Consider the following 20,220-nt stretch of genomic DNA (forward strand, 5'->3'; position numbering starts at 1 on the left):
TTCCTTTTTTTTTTGTATGTGCTTCTCTTCTTCTCCCAAACTTATCTACGACGGTATTTCTGCACCGGGAAATAGATGTACTTCCAAGTTATTTTTCGTCTGGCTTACAAATGTGACCTTTATTTTAAAATCCACTTTTTCTATGTATTTCATAGTTTTTGTGAATATTTACAATATGTATTGCACATTATTTGCTTGATCCAACATACACAGAAAACAATGCAAAGACTTCCATTGACCTTGACAATTGTTGGATTCAGCCCTATGGCCCAAGTAAAACTAGCTTCAATGAACGACACAAAAATGTAATAAAGAACTCATTTATTGGGTTACTAAACTTATTAAAATAACCTACTGTAGATTATTTAGTTTTCAGTTACAAATTCAGATTCAAACAGTATCTACCTGAAGTTCCAGTATGTTAATTGCTGTTACTTTTAAATACATTGCGGTACAAACGTATTATTTCTCCTCTTCTGCGTGTTCATTCAGGTCTTAATGCGCTTCTGTATATTTTCCACAATCTGCTGAAGGCTCAGCTGCTCAGTGGCAAGTTGTTCATCAATGAATGTTTGCATTTCTTCCCATTTCCTGGTGCCTTGCTCAACACCTTGCTGAATTAACGCACGTGTTAGTTCCACTTTATTTCTGAGTGCCTCTCTACTTTTCTGGGGCATTTGGTTAATGTACTCCCAATCAAATGGCACATCTATTCTAAGCTCTCCTTCACGAATGGCTACGTATGGTTTTATGCTGTTAGCTGTTGCTTGCTCAAACCAACGAAGAAGCTCAAAGATGTACTTCATGAATGCAGAGTACTTTTCTACAGTTAGATCAATTAACATTTTGGCCACATTGATTAGCTTTTCTTGAGAATCACTAAGCTGCCCATCGATCTCCTGGAGTTTTGCTTTAACTTGCCTGTTAAGCTCATTGATTTTCCTTTTAGCGACTGCAGACCAATATCGGACTTTTTCTTGAGCAGCGGATGAGAGCTCCATAACCTTCTGTCTCCCTTTTCCTTCAACATCAGTTATAAGGTCATAATATTCCTGGCTGTAGTTTTCCACCAGTTCTCTTACCTGGTCTGCGAGGCGTGTAACCAAGTCGGAAAGATCTCTAACGTATTCATTGTACCAAACGACTACTGTATCTATTAGATTCTTCAGCAATCCTAGTACCTTGTCTTCTACTTCATAGTATTTCACTGACCATCCAAGTGTAGTAGGATCAAAGTATTCCTCCCGCAATGCCTTTATATAGAGGAGCAGCTGGTGCAGTTTTTCTGAAAGCTTCTGTAATGTCTTCTGGCTAAAATTTTTCATCTGAGAAATGTACTTTTGAACATTTTCTGCCAAGGGTCTAAGTTTCTCTACATAGTCTGAAGCCATTGCATCTTTGTACAGCTGTTGCATTTGGCCTTTGATGTCCTCAAAATTTTTGGACTGCAAGCTTCTAACCATATTTCCTGCCTTCTGAAAAGTTTTTTGCACCACTTGCTTCAGTTGGTTAAGCTTTCCTGCAAAGTCAGCTTCTTGGAGAGTAACAAAGGTCTGCCTGATTTTCTCCTGCAAATGTTTCAGCATTTCTTTAATTTGATCAAGTACATTACGACCTCTGAGGATGGTTTCAGAAGCAGGAACTCTGACTTCCAATTCATTGATAGCTGCAATCAAGGCATCAAAGTACTCCTGAAGTTTTGAAAGGCATATATCTGCAGTTTTTGCAGCCTTCTCTGTAGTCATAAGGTATAATTCTTCACCCGTATATTTTTCAGACAGTCCAGGAACCTGGAATTTTGTGGTCTTCAGGAATTCAATGACTGAGTCAATTAGGTGTTTTATTTTCTTGTGATATTCTTCCATTAGGTCAACTGTAGCATCCAAAAGCTTTGCTTTTATTCTTTCGTAGTCAATCTTTTGAGCTTGATCTGCTGCTCTTTTATATAGCTGTCTAGCTTTCACCTTCATCTCCTGATATTTGTCAGAAGCTTCATTGGCAGCTGTGCGAAGCTGAACATCCAGTTCATCTATTTGTCTGACAGCAAACATGTAAGCTTTGTCAGCATTATTCTGCATCATATTCTTCATTATGACAGTGGCATCACTTATATCCAGTCCCATATGCTCCTTATAGTACCGATTAACACACTTATAGACTGCACTCGTCATTTTAGGTACTTTTTCTTTCAAACCCAACAGCAAGTCTTTGGCAGCATCCTCTTTCCAGTTGAATTTTATTTGAATCATGTCAGAATTCCTGAAGGATATTTCACTTTTGAATATATCAACGTCCTTCTGAGGAGCAGACTGAAAGCATAAAACAAGATAAGTGTAAGGGATTTTGTAAACAAAATGAATCCAATGCTATTTATAATGAACGTATTTCAATATTCTTATTCTGCATCCTTTCAACTTTATTATATATTAGGACACAAACACTACATATTTTTATCTACTGTATCCTTGCTGTCATCTTGAGAGGTTATTTTGGAACAATTTATTGTACCAGACTACTCTGTGCTTCTTTATACAGGAGTATTATGGCATAATTTAATCTGTTTTTCGTTTGTTTGCTTAAATCGGACTCTAAGTAAGATTTTTCCTTCCTTTCTACTAAATGCCCACAATTTCTTAGAAAGCATGTGAATTTAAGAAAATGAGCCCTCCAGTAGTTCTTGAAATTATTTAAAGTTAATGCAAATTGCCTTTCATTATCATGAATACATAAGAGAACTTAATTTTGCAATCATTTAGATCTATGGTCCAATTTAGAATGAAAGCTACTCAGAGAAATTGAGGAACCTCATAAAATAATCTATTTACATTTTAAAAAAATCCAGTTTTCAATAGTAAGTAGTGAATTATGTGTTAATTATGATTCTTTATATAATGTATCATCTTGGAATGTATAGTTTTAATATTGCAGTATGTCAATCGTAGTAGCACATTTTGTTAGCAAAAATCCATATTAATGGATTCAAAAAGAAGATACTCTATGGATGATCTGATGTCTTTCAATGTAATGATCACAATAGAGACCACTTCTGAGGTACGTGTAAATAGCCTAATGTGTACATGCCAAACCCAATCAGTGGCTTATAAAAAACACTAGTTCTTTAATTTCATCATTTTCAGCAGGTATATTTTCTTGATCACAGGAGAGGGCAAAATTAATTGTGTGAAGCTGAAATGGTCTCTTCTCATAGATGCCACTTTTAGAATTTGCAAGACTAGTATAGGCAACAAAAACTGTAATTACTGATAATACACTTTTTGTTTCGACAAAGAGTGGTTAATTTACGTCTTAGCATCCACACATACAAACTTAAAAAGGGTTTTTTTATCTGACAATACTCAGGGTTTTTTTCTTTTTTTTTTGTCATATTAAGCTTACCAGAGTTCTGTAGTAAAATTTCTCCTTGAGGGTGTCAGTTTCTATTTGAACAAGAAAGCCCAAGATCCCAGCAGAAGGAGAGGATACTGAGGAGGATATCATGCTGTCAGTCATTTGATAACGCACGTGAACGTCAGCAAATGTTGGGCTGATGATGTCTAGTGATGCAGTGTTCTCCACAGTTCTGTAACAACGAATATATAGGTATGAAGGAATACACTAAGATAGCACAGGCCCTGAGGAAGTACACAATGCAATATGCATAAATATAATACCACTATTGTATTATATATATCTACATAAATAATAAATTTGTAACAAAAGGAGGGTTTTGTTATCCATATTTCTTAGGATTTAGTCTAACACATTCAAAAGTTCATGCTATTTCAGTTTTTCCTTTTTTTTTAGATAATATTTTGAGCTGCATTAAGAATTTTCATTAAATCATGAGAGCAAATCAAAACGTGCAGCTACACCATTATAAGCTTTATGAGTGGTCAGGCACTGGAATGGGCTGCCCAGGGAGGTGGTGCAGTCACCGACCCTGGAGGTGTTCAAGGAATTTCTGGATTTTCTGTTGAGGAGCATGGTTTAATGAGTACTATTGGTGACAGGTGGATGGTTGGACTGGATGATCTTGTAGGTCTTTTCCAGCCTTGGTGTTTGTTTCTGTGATTCTGTGAAACACAACACTTGCAGACAAAAAAGGCAGTTAGAAGGTCAGCTCTGTAATCTGCAGTACTGGTACTTGTGAATAAAAATTACTCTTTAATGGTCTGTGTTTACAGAGGCCTTCAGTGAAAAAATGTGCTGTTGGCCAGATCTAGAACTGCTCTGATTATAAAATGCTGTGTTTATAGTTCAGCAATGATATGAAATAGGACTGCTCAGAAAAAGTGTGATGGATATGCCCAGGGAGAATAGCATTCCAGCTATCTCAAGATTGAAAGTGTTACCACCAATAATGACAGAATAGTTACATAGATTCTACTAATTATAGCAAAGCACTCTTGGGCATTGGTTTTCAAAGCAACATGCACATAATTGGCACTTTTGTCTATTATAAATTATATTATCAGAATAAATCTTTACCTAAATCCCTGAACAGCAAGATCTTCCACATAGTTTGCACTCAAGTCACGATGAGCAAAGCTGCCTGTGGTCTTCATTACAAACTTGTCTTCTTCATATTTGTAGTTTGAAACAACTGTGAAACAGATTTCAGATGTGTGCATTAGCAGAATTTACCAGCAAGCAACACAAAATATATGTCAAGCTATCCACTAGAAGGCCAATTGTTGAGTGTTTTCACAGTATTAAAATTATGCACTATAAAAAAAACCAAAAACCCTGAACTTCAATAACGCCTCAAATAAAAATACATAAAAATGCTTGTTCAATCATAGTATTTAAAAATTCCACTTTACCCTATGCGTACAATGACAGAGGTATAACATTTTGCATTTATGCAGGCCATAAATAGGGATTCTAATTTCTTGTGAGTTTATAGTTTTATTCTGATGTATTTATTATTATTATTCTAGAATCCAGAACTAAAAGCAATAAGGGACATCTGAGCTTTCTGAATTGGAGTAATTTTCAAAATCAAATATAATCAGTTCAAAGGGAACGGGGTAAATATTTCCTTATTTGAACTGAATAACATAAAAAGTCAGCCTACTTTCTCTCCTTTACATGTATTATTATAAGTAATGGAGGAATGTCATGATGTCTGCATTTTAAAGTAAGAAGCAGCTATATAATAAAGAGATATTTTCCATTTTCTTTTTTTAGCAGAGCATGCTATTAGTTATCCACACATTTTGTCATCAGTCTTCAGGATCTCTGACTAATCTGATAGAGATGAAAAGAGATCTGTTTAACAGATAGCAACCAATTCATAAGCAACGTCACAGAAAATAAATGTGAAAAACATTATGTACAATTTCTCCCAGAATTGAGCTTACTGAATTTTAATGTCTTACCATTCAAGTCATATTCCAGGAATTGTAATGTTGAGCTGCAGGTCGAGTCTATGGACACTTCAAAGGATTCCTTTTTATTTGTTAAATCTGTTCTCCAGGTAACATTATACAGAGGTGAGGCAACTTTCAAAGATCCAGTCAAGGCACCAAATGATGGAATGTAAATTCCAGCAGGCAATGACACCTTGAGAGGGGGGATCTCAATTTTCTGTTCAGGAATTGTAATGGTAGGCAGATCAAAATCTGCAATCTTATTAGCTACTTCATCCAAATCCACATGGAAACTGCCAAGAGAAATACTCTTTGGAAGAGTGAATTGAGACACAGTTATCTGGTATTCTGGTACTGTCACCTCAAAATATGGTATTTTGTATTCTTCTAATGTAATATAATTGGCTCCTACATCCACTCTGGGGAATCTTAGTTTTGGCAGTGTAGGTAAATTTACATCAAATGGCATTATGTTTAGTGTCTGTGGAATTTTTATATTACGCAAGTCAATGGTGTACGCTGGGACCTGGAGAGTAGAGAACGGAACTCTGAACTCTGGAGTGCTGAGAACAGGACTTGGAGCCTTTAGGTGTAACTCTGGAATGCTGAATGTGAAGCCATCACTTAACCTAATCACAGGCATAGGGAAAAAGTAACCATCATCACTCTTTTTGTATATAAAGGATGCTGAAGCATTTAAGTACTGCTTTCTGTCAGCAACAGTAGTGACATCCAACTTCAAGATATCCCAGAAGCTCTTCTTAGAAATAGGACAATTAATTCTTTTCAGGAAGTCCATGTATCCTTCCAAAGATCCGGAAATATCAAACTTTGCATTTGACTTTTCATTCGATAATTGCATATCATGTCTCAGAGATAATGACTGAATTTGGCCTTCACCCTTCCAGCCAACTTTCTGGTCTGTAGGACTGATTTTCATTAAGACAACCTGATTAACTGAAGCGGTGTCCAGGAAGGAATTTGGCTGAGTGGCTTGAATCTGAAGATCTGCTGACACTGTCCAAGAAGCCAGCTCCAGGGTTGCTTTGCATTTCTGAGATCCTGTCGTTGTGAAGAGAGGTGTGTATCGTGCATAGTTTTTCCCATTGTGCTCCCAGACTGCATAAACACGACTGGTAGATGCTTCAACTGCAAGTATTTCTTTCATTTCACTGTTCCAGAGTCCATCTACTTTGGAGTTGGCCTCAAGCTTGACAGATGACCGAACTCCATTAGCATGCAGATAGGTGTTTGCTTCATGGTCTAGAGCTCCAGAAAATGAATATCCAGTGTAAAATGCTCCATCGATATTCCCCTTTGTTGATGTTTCTACTGACAGGTAAGACGTAAGAGTCTCTAAAGCAAGTTTATGAGCAACTCCTCCCTTAGAACTGATGCCATTCTTAGGAGTAGTAAAGTCATATGTTACTTTTAGCCCTGAAGAAATAGTGGGTTTAGATTTAGTATTTCCAGAAAGCTCTTGGCTGAAATTCATTTTAAAAACTGGTGTGTTTATTTTTGCATTTGTGATCATTGAAGCTTCCAGGTTCCTCTTTGTGAGACTAACACTGTGGTCATGACTTCCTCCTAGAAATTTGTTATTATTCAGGGACAGTGCTGTGGCCAGCTTCAATCCTCTTTTTCTTGTCAAACTGGTTGAGCCATCCAGCTTAAATTGTAGTGCATCAATGACAGATGAAGACGAGATACTAAGGTGCCCAGCAATATCTGACTGATTAAACAGCCCAGCATTTGCAGTCAAAGTGATCACGCTGGATTTAAATGAGAAGTCATAAGTAATGTTTCCCATGGCAGGAATTAAGATCTGGTTTGACGGGCTGTTAATTCTGAATCTAGGAAGCTTTAGAGTGCGTAGGTCCTGTGGAACATGAAGAACTGGAAGTTCCAGAGAAGGTAATACTAGTGTGTAAGATGGTACTGAAAAGCCAATAAATGGAACTGTGAATCCTGTTGTGCTTATTTCTTTTGGGAGTATGTAACCAAAGGCTGGCATCTCAGCAGTAAAAGGAGAAACCTCTATATTGACAATTGGAATAGTGTATCCTGGAATCCTGAAGGTCCGTGGCAGTTTGTTCAGTGATGTCTGTATTTTGTATTTGTCAAATTTTGTTTTGGCTTCATTATATGACTTTGTGAGAAAATCTAAAGCTGTGTTTCTTCCTCTCTCAAAATATTTGTTGAAGAAAATTATGTATTTGTTAAGTGCTTCATGCACTGTGGCTAAAGGAAGTGGGATTACATGCATATCTTTGTTTTTCTCATACTGAGCATTCAAATTTAAATCGAAAGATTGTCTTGTAGTCTTCAATAAATCCCTCAGGCCTGCCTGTTCCCACAGTGAATAATCTTTTAGCTGAGGAGTCTGAATTCCAGTATAGGGAATGTGAAGCTGAGGAATTGTTAGAGGAATATTTAGGAAGTCTAAATTAGCATCTCCACTCATTTCGACATGAGCTTCAATTCTGTCATCATTATTGCCAGCAGACATGTTATGGGAATACCTGTACTGATTGAACCTGCCAGTAGCTTGCCAGTTGACCTGCTGAACAGAAGAACTGAGTGAAAGACCATAATTATTCAGGAAGTCAATCTTGCCAGTCAGTTTCATCGGGAAGCTGATTTTCACATTTCCATCATTGTTGGTTAACAGGCGAATTTCAAAAGGCTGTGCCAAGAAGACAAACTCATTATTTACAGTTCCAGTAATCCGTCCATTGAGACGAGCATTGTGAGAGCCCGTTAATTCTACTTTCATTCCTCCAAGCTGTCCTGTGCCTTTTACGTTGAGAATGCTACGTCCCACACGCTGTGACTCAATTTCAGACTGAACCTGAAGCGTTGCGTAATTTAGGAAACCACATTCATATCTCATAGATTGGCTGACTTTCAGGTACCTGTCATTTATTCTGTAATCAGCAAAAAATATAAGAATAGGGCCGTCAATCCTGAAGGTGGCATGTGAATTGTGAGTGCCTTCATCGGAGAAGTTAGGAGAAGTCCACTTCCAGTTTCCTTTGCCATTGGAGGTAAATGAGATGCGTCCTGCCTCTACCTCTGTTGTCATGTTATTGACCAGATCAGCCTGGCTGGAAAAGTCAGCTTGTGGAATATTCAGTCTGTGAGAATATGCTGTTCCACTCTGCATCTGAATTTTTCTTTGCAGGTTGACCATTAAATTATTCTGAAGTTCTACTGTATTTTTTGTTGCAGAGAATTTTGCCCTAGTTTCAGCTTCACCTGACACAGAAGTCCCTAAAAATACTACTTCATTGGTATGGTCCACTTTAAGGAACTTGTGGCTGACCTTCATGGAGTTTTTAAGCTTCAGCTGTTTCATTTCAGGAGCCAAGATATGTGAATCTGCAATAACACTGAAAACTAAGAAATCTAATTTGGATGTTGCTTGAGCTGAAAGAGAGGTCACAAATTCTGGACTGTTTGCAGATGTTGTAGTATTATGAACTTCAGCTTGAGTAGACAGTGTAAAGAATGGAGAGGCAACTCTAAAAGCACCAGACAATTTGCCAAATGTAGGAGCAGTCACTGTATGTGGGATACGTGGAAGCTGGAACTCTGGTATCTTCAAGTCAGGAATCTGGAACTCATTCAGATTTAGTTTTGGAATCAATAATTCTGGGATTTCCAACTGAGGCATTTGTAATTCTGGAAAAGAAATCTCAGAAAAAGGCATATCTCTCATCTTCAGATCTTTAAAATATAAATCAATTGCTGGCAGCTGAAATTCACCAGACATGAGTTTGTCTATCATTCTCACAATCTGAAATTTAATCTCATTTAGGTCAATTGTATAAGAAGGAACTTTAAAGGTATTCAGAATGGTAAATTCTGGAGTTGTAAATTTTGATGGGATTTTAATGTCCTTTAGTCTCTTAATATTTATCTCATAGGAGGGGATTTTCAGATCAGTCAGTGGAACAATGAAGTCCGGTGTTCGGAAAGTTGCTTCCCGAAGACTTCGAAGACTGAATTCAAAGGCAGGTATAGTGACTACAAATGTTCTTATTTCAGGGACTTTAAATCCTGTTTCAATAAACTGGTTTAAATTTTCAGCCCAATTTTTTAGATCATACTTTTCAGCCAAAGTAACAATTTTTTTAAAAGCTGTGTTCCATTGTTCAGAAATGTACATGACAACTGAATTGTAGAACTGGCTTATCTTTTGAAGATACCATTCGAATTCCTTGGAGATATCCATGTCAGAAATCCTCTCTCGCAGATCTTCCAGATGCTCATTTACTTTGGCTTTCAGATTAATAAATGTTGTTGAGTCGATGAGCTCCTTGAGCCAGTTAATTATAGCAACAAGCTTGGTGTCCCTTAGTTGTTCTATGTATTTTGAAACTACAGTACTAAAATCTCTTATATACTGTTTCAATGCTTCTGCTTTCTGTGGAAGTTCTAGGTTTCTGAGTTCCTCATTTATTTTCTGTGTCATTTCTTGGATTTTGTTATTTGTGTCATCAACAAACTGGTTATAGTCAAAAGATTTCAGTTTTTTTATAATCATGTCAAGGAATTTGTTGAGTTTCTTTATCATCATTTCATAATCAAAGGTTTGCACTTTCTTGACAGCATCATCAATAAGAGCCATAATTTTATCAAAGTATGTCTTCACATCAATTTTTCTCAGGTAGGTCATCATTTTCCGGACAGTTTCTTTTATTCTGTATTGGTTAAGCAGTTCTATCATTCTGTCCAGTAAAAAATACACGTGCTTATCAATTTCATATTTTACAATCAGTTTATGCATATGACCTCGGAAAGCACTGATCTTCTCAGACACTTCGTACTCCTCCATCCAATTCAGAATAAAGTCTTTGATCTGTTCAAGAACTTCTTTCATTTTTTTAATTGGTAATGAACGCTTCAATTTTTCTAATACCTGTTTAACGTCAATCATTTTAATCTTCCGTTTCAAATTTTCTGCAAAGCTTCTGATATCAATGTTCTGAATTTGAATCTTGAGCTGTTCTAGGTTCTCCTGTATCCTACTTGTGATCCTGTACTCATCATCTACATTTTTAATCCAAGCCATAGTGCTGCTTCCAATGTTGCTGGGGTAATACTGATTAAAAAAAAATTGTAACTTCTGAATAGTGTCAACTACAGTCATTCTTATCTTATATTTTTCATCTATAGCTGTCATTTTTTCAACTATTTTGTCAAGAAGTTGCGCAATAAGTGCATTAATGTCAAACTGATCATAATTCTCTTTGATGTACTGCTCTATTTGTACCAGATAGACTTGAAACTGGAGCAGTATTTCTTGAAGATTAGCCAGGGCTTTTTCCAGAACAATTTCGAGATCATCAGATGTTATTTTATAGTCCTTTGTGAAAGCAATCAAATTAGTTTTTATGGTGCTAACTCTGCCTTTCAGATCTAATTTGTCCATGTAATCATTAAGGTTCTGTGGTAATTCATCTAAAGTTGCCTTGTATTTTTTCATATATTGATCTATGTCAATGTTTTTCAGGTAATTCTGTACAGCCTGCAGCGTGGATAGAATGGTACCTCTGATTTGTTCGAAGTAGACTGGCAAGTGTTCCAGGAATGGTAGGTTAATAACATGCATATCTTTATTTTTGTCATACTTCACTGAGCCAGAGATGCTGAATTCTTGAGGCTCTGAAATACTGTCCCTGAGGCCTAATACATCAATTACATTAACTTGTTCAGATGTGAATGGTAGTTGGATTGCTGTATCCATCACAGAGAGATCTGCTAAAGCTCTTCCACTGAGTTCCACACCAATCTTTTCTGCATCATTGTAAGCATTGATATCTTGTGAATATATGTTATTGTTTAGCTGACTTTTCAATTTCCAAGCACTCGACTGCTCCGATGGAGTAAAAAGAGTATGAAATTTGTTATCAAGCTGTGTAGTGTATCTTCTCATAGATTTGAAGCTATGACTGGTAGATCCTCTGTAATCATGGGAGAAGGTGAAAGCAAGAGGCTCTGCTTTGAACAGAATTTTGCTATAAAGGTCTCCTGTGTGTTCACCCAGAGCAATCAGCTTTCCATTACCGTTGGTGTGGACATCAGCAGTGATAGTGAATGGGGCCATAGTGGAACGCAGAGCATTGCTGAAACGGAGAGATTTGGAATCACAGTTTGTATTCATAGTAATGGAGGAAGCCAGTCCTGCCACATTCAGATTAACTCTGTGACTCACTGCTGCACCTTGGACATTTGCAACTGTGTCTGTTTTAAAGTTTGCAGTTAGATCAGCATATGTAATGGTGTAGGTATGCCTTACTTCATCTGTTCCATAGGCTGCTCTCATATTGCCACCCAAGTTCAGCTTCAGAAGCTCAAGGAGAAGTTCTGCTTTGTTGGAAACTTCAGTCTTGGTGTATTTAATATTATTGTTCAGCTTAACTGTAAGTGATCTGGGCTGCAGCTGAAGGTCAAAAACATGCTTGTGGAACTTGTCAAAGCTGAAGCTGTTGTCTAACTTTGAAACAAACGTCAGGGATAAGCCAGGAATATTCAAGTCATTTGTGTACTCCAGCTTAATCTCTTTGAATGACCCTTGCAAATTATTTGAAAATTTGAGTCCTTCTCTATTAATTCTGAAGTTTAAGACATGTTTATTGTCCATACTCAGAACTGTACTCTGATATTCACTTCCCAGCGTTATTTCTGTTAAACTCACTCTTCCACCTAGATTGAATTTTGCATTGTTTTTTCCATAGCGCCCAGATGATGACAGTGACATAGAGCCTCCAGAAGTATCAAGTTTGGCATTCATTTCACTTTGCATTGTCAATGGACTAAACTGCACATTTGTAGTTGCACTGCTGGCTAAACCATACTGATTAATATTGAGTGATGACTTATGTGCAGCTCGATTCCTTTGATCAGTCAGAGAGAAATCAGTGTTGAAAACAAGATCCTGGGAATTGAGAGAACCTGCGAACAAGGCATAAGATTGGATTTGCTTGTAAGTGGCTTGGTACTCAGAGCGAAGTGCTGCCATCTTCTTTGACAAAAGGAATTCGAGTTTATTGACAGCTGCAAGATGTAGATACCTTCCATTTGTTTCAGATGTTATTTTCAGCTGGCTATTTTCATACTTCAGTGAAGCTGTGTTCTTTAATAGTCCATTTTGTACATCAGAAGCTGAAGTAATGGAAAGTACACCATCAGTGTATCTACCAGATAGATGATTGGTAGCTTGAAGGTAAGAAGAATCCAACCTCAGATTTGACTTCCCTTCTAAAACTCGTCTCTTTTCATTGTATGAGCTTGACATAGTGTAAATGCTTCTTGCAAACACAGAAGCCACTTCCAGTTGCCCTTCTATCTTGACATTATTAATATTCATGTTATTTGTCTTTTCAGAAACAATATCACTGGAAAATGAAAGCTGAGGACCCAGAGCACTGGATGCCATTAGAAATATGGTACAGTTTGAAACTGATGTAGGTTCGTAACTCTTTGTCCTAGACATTTTAAAATCCGAAGTTAAGAGTCTGTGCTTCAGATGATTTTCATATGCACAAGTGAATCCATTTCTACTATAAGATGCTTCTCCAGAACCTGAAATAGGAAAAAGGAGACAAAAGATAACAATGTAATATATCCCTTTTTACTTTAAGATGCCATTTTCTCCAGTGCCATTAAGCTTTCATGTGGCTGCTTAAACTGTAGTTAATGTTATAATAATTCTCTTTAAAGGCAAAAATGTTGGTTCAAAATTTTTCTAAAAAAATTCTTTCTATTTTGGTATTCAGGGCTAAAAATTCAAACTATAAATAAATATCTACATTACTTTATTAAATATAATCACAAGATGATGCAAAGTTATGTTATTATTTAAAATTAACAAGAATAGCTGAAACTAGAGCATAGCTGACATTCCCTTTTATTTAATGTTGCCTTTATCGTACTTCATATATGATGAAGAATTTAGAAGAAACTAAAGTTAGCCAGAACTTTTGCATTTTGAGAACACAAATTGCAATTTGAGAAGAAATATCTTAAAAAAACCCTTATTTTAACTCTTGACTAGTCTGGATCTGGACTAACTCTATATGGTAATGTCAGTATGTGGACTTACACAAATGATAAAAAATATATTTATATACATATCTACACATAGAGAGAAGAAACTGGCAGCTACACACCTGCCTGATTTCGAAAACACTTAACTAGTCAAATATACAACTATTTATCTGATCAAGCCTTCAGTTGTGAAGAACTGTACTTCAGTATGAAATATATTGGAAAATATACACTTTAAGATGGATTATTATAAATCCGTTATGAATGCATTATTTGACTTCACCTTTAGTTCCTAAATAACAAATTCACATAACATCTTTAAAAACAAAGAGATTACAGGATCTCTTTCTTTAAATAAGCAATGTGAAAATGAAGGTGTGATACAGGATGCATAAAAAAAAAAAAAAAAGGGTACATATCATCAAAATAGTTTAGGCAGTATTATAGAATCAGAACATATTCTTACCTTTCATGTTATAGGATAGTAGCTCAAAAACAGAATCAGCATTCACAGTGTAAGTAGTTCCTATTCTGGATGTTTTCTCCGTGCTGCTATTTGCCAAAGTGTACGCTGCTGTCCAGTTGTAATAGTTGCTGTGCACACTAGCGGAGACCTCTAAAGCACCAAATAAAGGCACAAGAAGAGGATAGGATTCTGGAACTGTAAATGTTGGCATTCTGTATTCCTGAGATGGTATGTTTATTCCCATAGACTCTATTACCAGACGAGGTGTTTTAACAGTCTGTGGCACTCTTATGTCATGGGATGATCTTCCACCAAATGGTAATGGAATATTAATTAGAAAACTGTTTTTATTGAAGCTGTATTTGATCCGGCCTTCACTAGAAAGTAAAAGTGATTCTGTTAAAAATTATGCAACTCCATGACATACACAGAAATGATTTCTACTAATCCCAGAATACTAGGCTTGCTTAAATGGTTGTATCCTTACTTTAGATTTAGAGAGAAGTGTAATGACAATCTATCAACATTTTTACAGCACTTATCTTCAAAGCATTTTTGACAATGGTGAATTCTGTCAATGTTTTCCCCTTTATTTTATTAGAGAGATAAAATAAAATTGAGAGATTGAGAAGTCCAGAATTACATTATTTCCATACCACCTAGGATTAGAATTCAAGCATTCCTAGGTCTTGTTCAGAGATTAACTAACCTACGCTCACAGGTACAGAGTGCCATTCAAGCGGTCAAATATGAAATTGTTATCAATCTTGCATTTGATTTTCTACTCTAAGAATCCAAATTTAAATCTGCCTTATGCACATTCATGAAAAGATGCAGAAGCATGAAAAGGATCCTCAAAATGAAGGAATTCAAACAAAAATTGATAACATTCAGAAAATTTCTAGTGTGCACTGCTGATGAGAATTTAGGAGAAAAAATATTTTCCTTCTTAATAGTTCGCTTATGAACACAGTGAAACCAATAGAGATATAACATTTCATATTACCACTGTAAAACTACATGGAAAAGCAGTACAAAGAGAGATAACAAGCAATGCTGCTCCCCATCTGTTTTTATAATGCAATCTTAAACTTTACATTTATTTTTTCCATCAGTGTTTTCGTGGTTCATAAGCAAGCTGTAAGCTGTACAACTATGCTTCAGTTTATCTCAGCAGTAGTTGTGGGGAAACCAATTTAGATATTTCCAAGCAAAACTGTTCCTTGAATCCTTATGCATAGGAAGTGAAGCAATGTGAACACTAATTGGCAAGAACAATATATTCTAGAAACTGCAATGAAATCAACTGTACATGAGCATTTTAATGTCTAGATCGTGTTGGCTGGTTTATGGTTTAATTTTGTAGTGACAGAAGAAATATTCTATCTGTCTGCCTGTCAGTCTCTCTTTTTGTTGCTCATTGCTTATCACAATTTCTCTAGCTACCTTTTCAGGAAAAGTTCCTCAGGAATGGAGATAATAGGCAGTTTAATCTTCTGAATGTTCAGTTCCTGGAGTCCACTTAGTTTGGCTTGTAGAGTCTGGGCATAGGGGACATCTTTTGATGTCTTTTGCAGCCAGGTGTTGGTTGCCTGTTGGTACAAAGTAAATGACATGTTTTAGGATTTCCTAACCTTTCACAAGTTATATAAATTATTTGAAATCCAGTGTAACTATTCATATAGCACTAGGCATTTGATAAATTGTTTGGCTTGACCAAAGTTGAAAAACTAAAACTTATTCAAATTGAATGCTTTTACAAAACTGTCCCAGTTTTGGTTCCCTTGGGGACACAAAAATTAATGAGGATTACATGCTGATACTGTAATTGTAACTGTAGACTGAAACATACCACAACAAATTGCGATACAATATGTCGCATTGTCATATCTGTAAGAGCGACTTTCTGATCCAGCAGTTCGTTGGCATACTTCTCTAAAGTCTTTGAGTAGTCTGAAAAGTCAACTTGGAAGCTGGAAGACATTCTGCCCACAGCAGCAGTGGCACCTGAATTCCACTCTAGCTCAGCTTTTTCAGAATCTGAAAATAATGGATTAAAAAAAAAAAAAAAAAAAAAAAAAAGGTTAAAATTGGTAATATTTATGTTCTATTTAGGGATATAATATAAACAAAGGTTAGAAGGTGTTTACATTTAAAGTCTGTACACATGAATTATGTTTTTGCCCATACCATATCTGAGAAGAACTCTTTTTGAAATTGTGTTCCCATGAGTTTCTACAGCTGAGCTCATCTGAAGGTATCCTTTGGTGGGTGAATAATTAACCAGTGCTTCAGTTCTAAGTTCAGTTTGCAGACGTGGAATAGAAACGGTGCCTCTTAGCATTGCTTCTTCCATTCCAGCATATCTGTGAAAGTGAAATGTAAGTGTGAATATACAACATTTCATTCTACTCTTTTACTTATGTTTCAGGAGCAATTTCAGCATTTAAAAAGAGTGTAAAAAGCAGAATAGGTTTTATAGACACAGAACTAATCAAACTTGTGAAGTTCTTTCTGAGTCAGTGACTGTCTTCAGCTCCAATTGGTTACTTTGGGAATTTAAGGAAAATTGTTAAAATATGACTGTGTGGATACACAAAATATTAATTCCTTAATATGCTCAGTATAATTCCATAATAGTGAAACTGAAGGAAATATCAACCTGTCTGGTAATATTCTATCTGAACCAAATTCTGAACTCCTTACTCAAGCTGAATTCTCTGCTAAGGATACTGAGTGTGACCATGAATAAGATAAAAACAAAACAGTTGACAAGATATATTATGCCACTGGGCTTCATTTTCCTTTACCCACATTTATTTTATATCTTGTAACTTTGTTGACTTGAGCAAAATTCTAATATTATGTTAGTGCAAATGAAAGGGAATTGAGGTCCCCGACATCTGTCCAAAACTCCCACTGATATCAGAGGCAATTCTGCATGAACAGCAAAGACAAAGACTCCCTGGGGCACCATCAAGATCACAGAATTCCATGGAAGATTGAGGTTTATTAAAGAATGTGATCAGCTCATTTCACCATGGGCTTGTGAGGCAGACAATTTTAGAAACCCTGGCAGGCTGAACATTTTTGTTAGCTCCCCTGTAGATGTTCCCGGAAATATTCTCATCGTGAAGCGTGGGAATTTTTACAGGAAGCTCTCAGCTATTTTTGGTTTTGTTGCTTATTGAGTGCTGTTAGGACCCTTCATGGGGAGATGCAATAACTTTGTTAGAGCTGAATACACCTAGTAAACGCTAATACCTCTCTGTACAAACTTTGCCTTGCTTATATCCTTGGAACATCACACCTGCAACAACTCTAGCAAAATGTCATCCTTGTAGTTATGTTTGCGAACATGGAAGAACCACCTCTCAAAACTTGCAATACAAATTACACAAAAACATGTGGTAGAAAGGATCACTTGGTATATTAGGTGTAATTATGTATATGTGATAGATTACAAATAAAATATTTCAAGGATTTTCAAAGGGGAGTTGAATGACAATTTTATACGTCTATCTGTATATATATGAGCAATCTATCCAAATTGGGCTATTATTTTTCCAAAAATTTATACCTTCAATAAAAACTTCAGTTATCGTATCCAAAGATATCTGAAAAAGTCTGAAAAAGTGGTCTTCTGAGTTACCTTATTTGTCCACTAAGAGTAACTTCAGAAATCTTCTTGTTATTAAAGTCTATTACAAAGGTATATGCTTTCTTCCCAGAAACAGATTCATCAGTGATTCTGAATTTAGTACCAAAGTCAACATCAACATCTGGAATGGAGACGTCACTGGTCAGAATCTTCCTGTCTCTATTGTACTTAAAGGTCAGTGTGGCTTCATGCTGCTTTACACCTGGAAAATATAATATAGTCTTGTTATTCACGACCATGGAGCATTTTGGATTTCTCTAAGAAGGAGAAAAAATAGAATCAGTTGGAAATTATACCATTCTGAAAATCTAAAGAAAGCCTGAATGGGTCTCTCATTAAAAAAAAAAAACAACACATCTTGTGTTTTAAGCAGTTTTTCTCCATTTGTATACTTTACTTTCATATTTCATCAGAACTGTAATTTTCCTATTGTTTATGTAGAAATCATTAATTTCTCCTTTTCCATTCTTTCATTCATTGACATCCAAATTTAATTTAAATCTCATGAAGAAATTTTTAGAGATACAAAATCATGAAGAATTTGTAATGTGGTTGCAAATACGAAACAAAATTAGAGTGATTGGGTGTGAAAAGAATGTATTATTTCACAAATAGCTCTACTGTGTATTATTCATAAAAATCTTTTTTTCAGTTCAGTGACATACAGATCAAAACAGAGCTAAACCATATTTCTTTTTCAGACTCTTACCTTCTGCTTGTACTGCAAACTTTAATGTGTCTACCAGGTCATTTCCCTCTCTCTGCAGATCATAGTTTGCACTTGCAGAGTATTCTTTCACTTCCCCTGTGGACACTATTTCAACTTCAAATCTAAAGGAGGAGTAAACAAACATCTTGTAAATAACTGATTTTGCTATGACCACAAACAGGAGGAACCAGACAATTCTTAATAGCTCTCTTTCTGAGCTGCTCAAGCTTGTCTGCATTTCAATATTTTTAAAGGCAAGTTTTAGGTAAAAGGGTAATGCAATAATAAGCCCTAAGAGGGAAGGTTAGTTAACCCAAAATAGACAGTCAAAGCTTTCCTAACTTACCTGGTTTCTCCAGTCAAGGGATAATATGGAGCTGCCTCCATGGAGCTGGCATTAGAGTACAATAATTTAGTGCAGAAATTTAGACCGGAAATGAAAGGCTTGCACGAAGTTGAGAATTCTCGGTTCTCAATCAGAGGTGGAATCTCTTCAGTTTTGGCTGGAGACACCAAATGTAGTGTGTTGCTGGAAAAGAAAAACAACTCATTTTTTCCCAGAACAGGAGTTCAGATATTTGCACATAAGTTGCTCTATTAGTAACGTTACACTCTGAATAAAAATAACTGAGGTAGGGGCTTAATGAAATGACATTTGGTGGTTAAATGATCAAGTAGTGTATTATTACTATTATTACAAGCATTATTAGCGATAATTATAATTTCATGTGTTGAGCCACATATCCTCTCCAGTTAATGTAAGCCATTCATTTAAATTCCACTTAAAACCAGGCATTGCTAATACAATAAGTTCATGTGAGAGAAATCCTGGTAAATCAAAGAAACGGTAAGTATCTTACTGGAAGTCACAGAAAATAGTGACAAATTAAAGAATCTGCAAGGCCTGGCTCCTAAAATATTTACTTATCTTACAAGAAAAGTTATCCCAGTTTTACAGTGCCTGAGATTTTTCTAAACTGAAAATTTCTCTGTGTCTGCCCTAATCTCTCAAATTCTATCATAGTGAAAAATCAAGAAAAGGGAAAAATACATCTCAAAATTCTCATTCACTTCCCATTACCTGATACTGAGGAGCTTTGTTGGTGTCTTTGGGGCAGGAATGCTGAATTTCAGCTGTCCAGCTTTCACGCTAACATGTGCTTCAATTCCAGACTCGTGGAATATATTGGAATTCATTTCCACGCCACTTCTAGCAAATTCAGGCATGTTTATTCCCAGATGTGTTACAAACTCAACTGCTACTGAAGGTTTAGCAATGAGTTCTGCTTGCATCTATTTAATAAAAACAAAATAATGTATTTCATTTTCCCAAAATACTTTTTAGAACACAATGTCCTCAATCTTGATAATCTAGAGGTAGATTTTGTATAATTTATTTTGCTATTCAAAAAGTTGATTCCCAAATCAAATCAGCTGAGGGAGCAAGTAAGTGACAGCTGTCATGCAGCAAATACAGCAAGATTATAGCATTGGGAAACCTTACACAGAAGTAGTCATTCTGCAGAAGGATATTGTACATGAAGTTACTTGCGCGTATCTTTAAATCTGAAAACAAGAACCAGTTTTCCACTGTAGAGAAAATATAGCAATTCTCCAAAACAATGAGTAAAGTGTTTGAAAACTTTGGATCAAAGATTTCAATTTCTCTAAGCAGAAAACAGCTTCTTTTCAAGCTTTTGGTTTCACCATTACAGCAAGAAGGGACAGGATGCAAAATTCTGGAAAAGATTCCACAAGTAATGTAATGGCAGCCAAGAACAACTTTAAAGGCCTTTAAAAAAATTTACTTAAATACTGCACACATTCTCAAATTAAAAGTTTAGTGAACTGAAACTACTGAAGACTTTATATAAAATATTGTCTAAAATAGAACAAAATAATTACAAAAACTGAAAAAAAGATTCCAAATATTTCATTTAAAATTTTAACTGGAGAA

The 20,220-nt window shown here is 35.9% G+C and overlaps 1 protein-coding gene across 1 annotated transcript in view; it reads right to left on the reverse strand.

Moving 5' to 3' along the window:
- Positions 1–488: 488 nt before the first annotated feature.
- Positions 489–20,220, reverse strand: part of APOB (apolipoprotein B) — a gene marked incomplete at both ends in the record, with an annotated part of 35,874 nt that continues 16,142 nt past the window's right edge. Inside the window, 12 exons of the mRNA XM_079550694.1 lie at positions 489–2,309; positions 3,397–3,580; positions 4,489–4,603; positions 5,382–12,962; positions 13,894–14,270; positions 15,340–15,485; positions 15,746–15,933; positions 16,084–16,259; positions 17,546–17,756; positions 18,264–18,385; positions 18,610–18,792; positions 19,345–19,556. Of these exons, the coding sequence (XP_079406820.1) occupies positions 489–2,309; positions 3,397–3,580; positions 4,489–4,603; positions 5,382–12,962; positions 13,894–14,270; positions 15,340–15,485; positions 15,746–15,933; positions 16,084–16,259; positions 17,546–17,756; positions 18,264–18,385; positions 18,610–18,792; positions 19,345–19,556 (11,316 nt within the window). The remainder of the gene's footprint in view (positions 2,310–3,396; positions 3,581–4,488; positions 4,604–5,381; positions 12,963–13,893; positions 14,271–15,339; positions 15,486–15,745; positions 15,934–16,083; positions 16,260–17,545; positions 17,757–18,263; positions 18,386–18,609; positions 18,793–19,344; positions 19,557–20,220) is intronic.

The sequence above is a fragment of the Tetrao urogallus genome, assembly GCF_951394365.1.
Source record: "Tetrao urogallus genome assembly, chromosome: 2".
In the NCBI taxonomy this organism is placed as follows: domain Eukaryota; kingdom Metazoa; phylum Chordata; class Aves; order Galliformes; family Phasianidae; genus Tetrao; species Tetrao urogallus.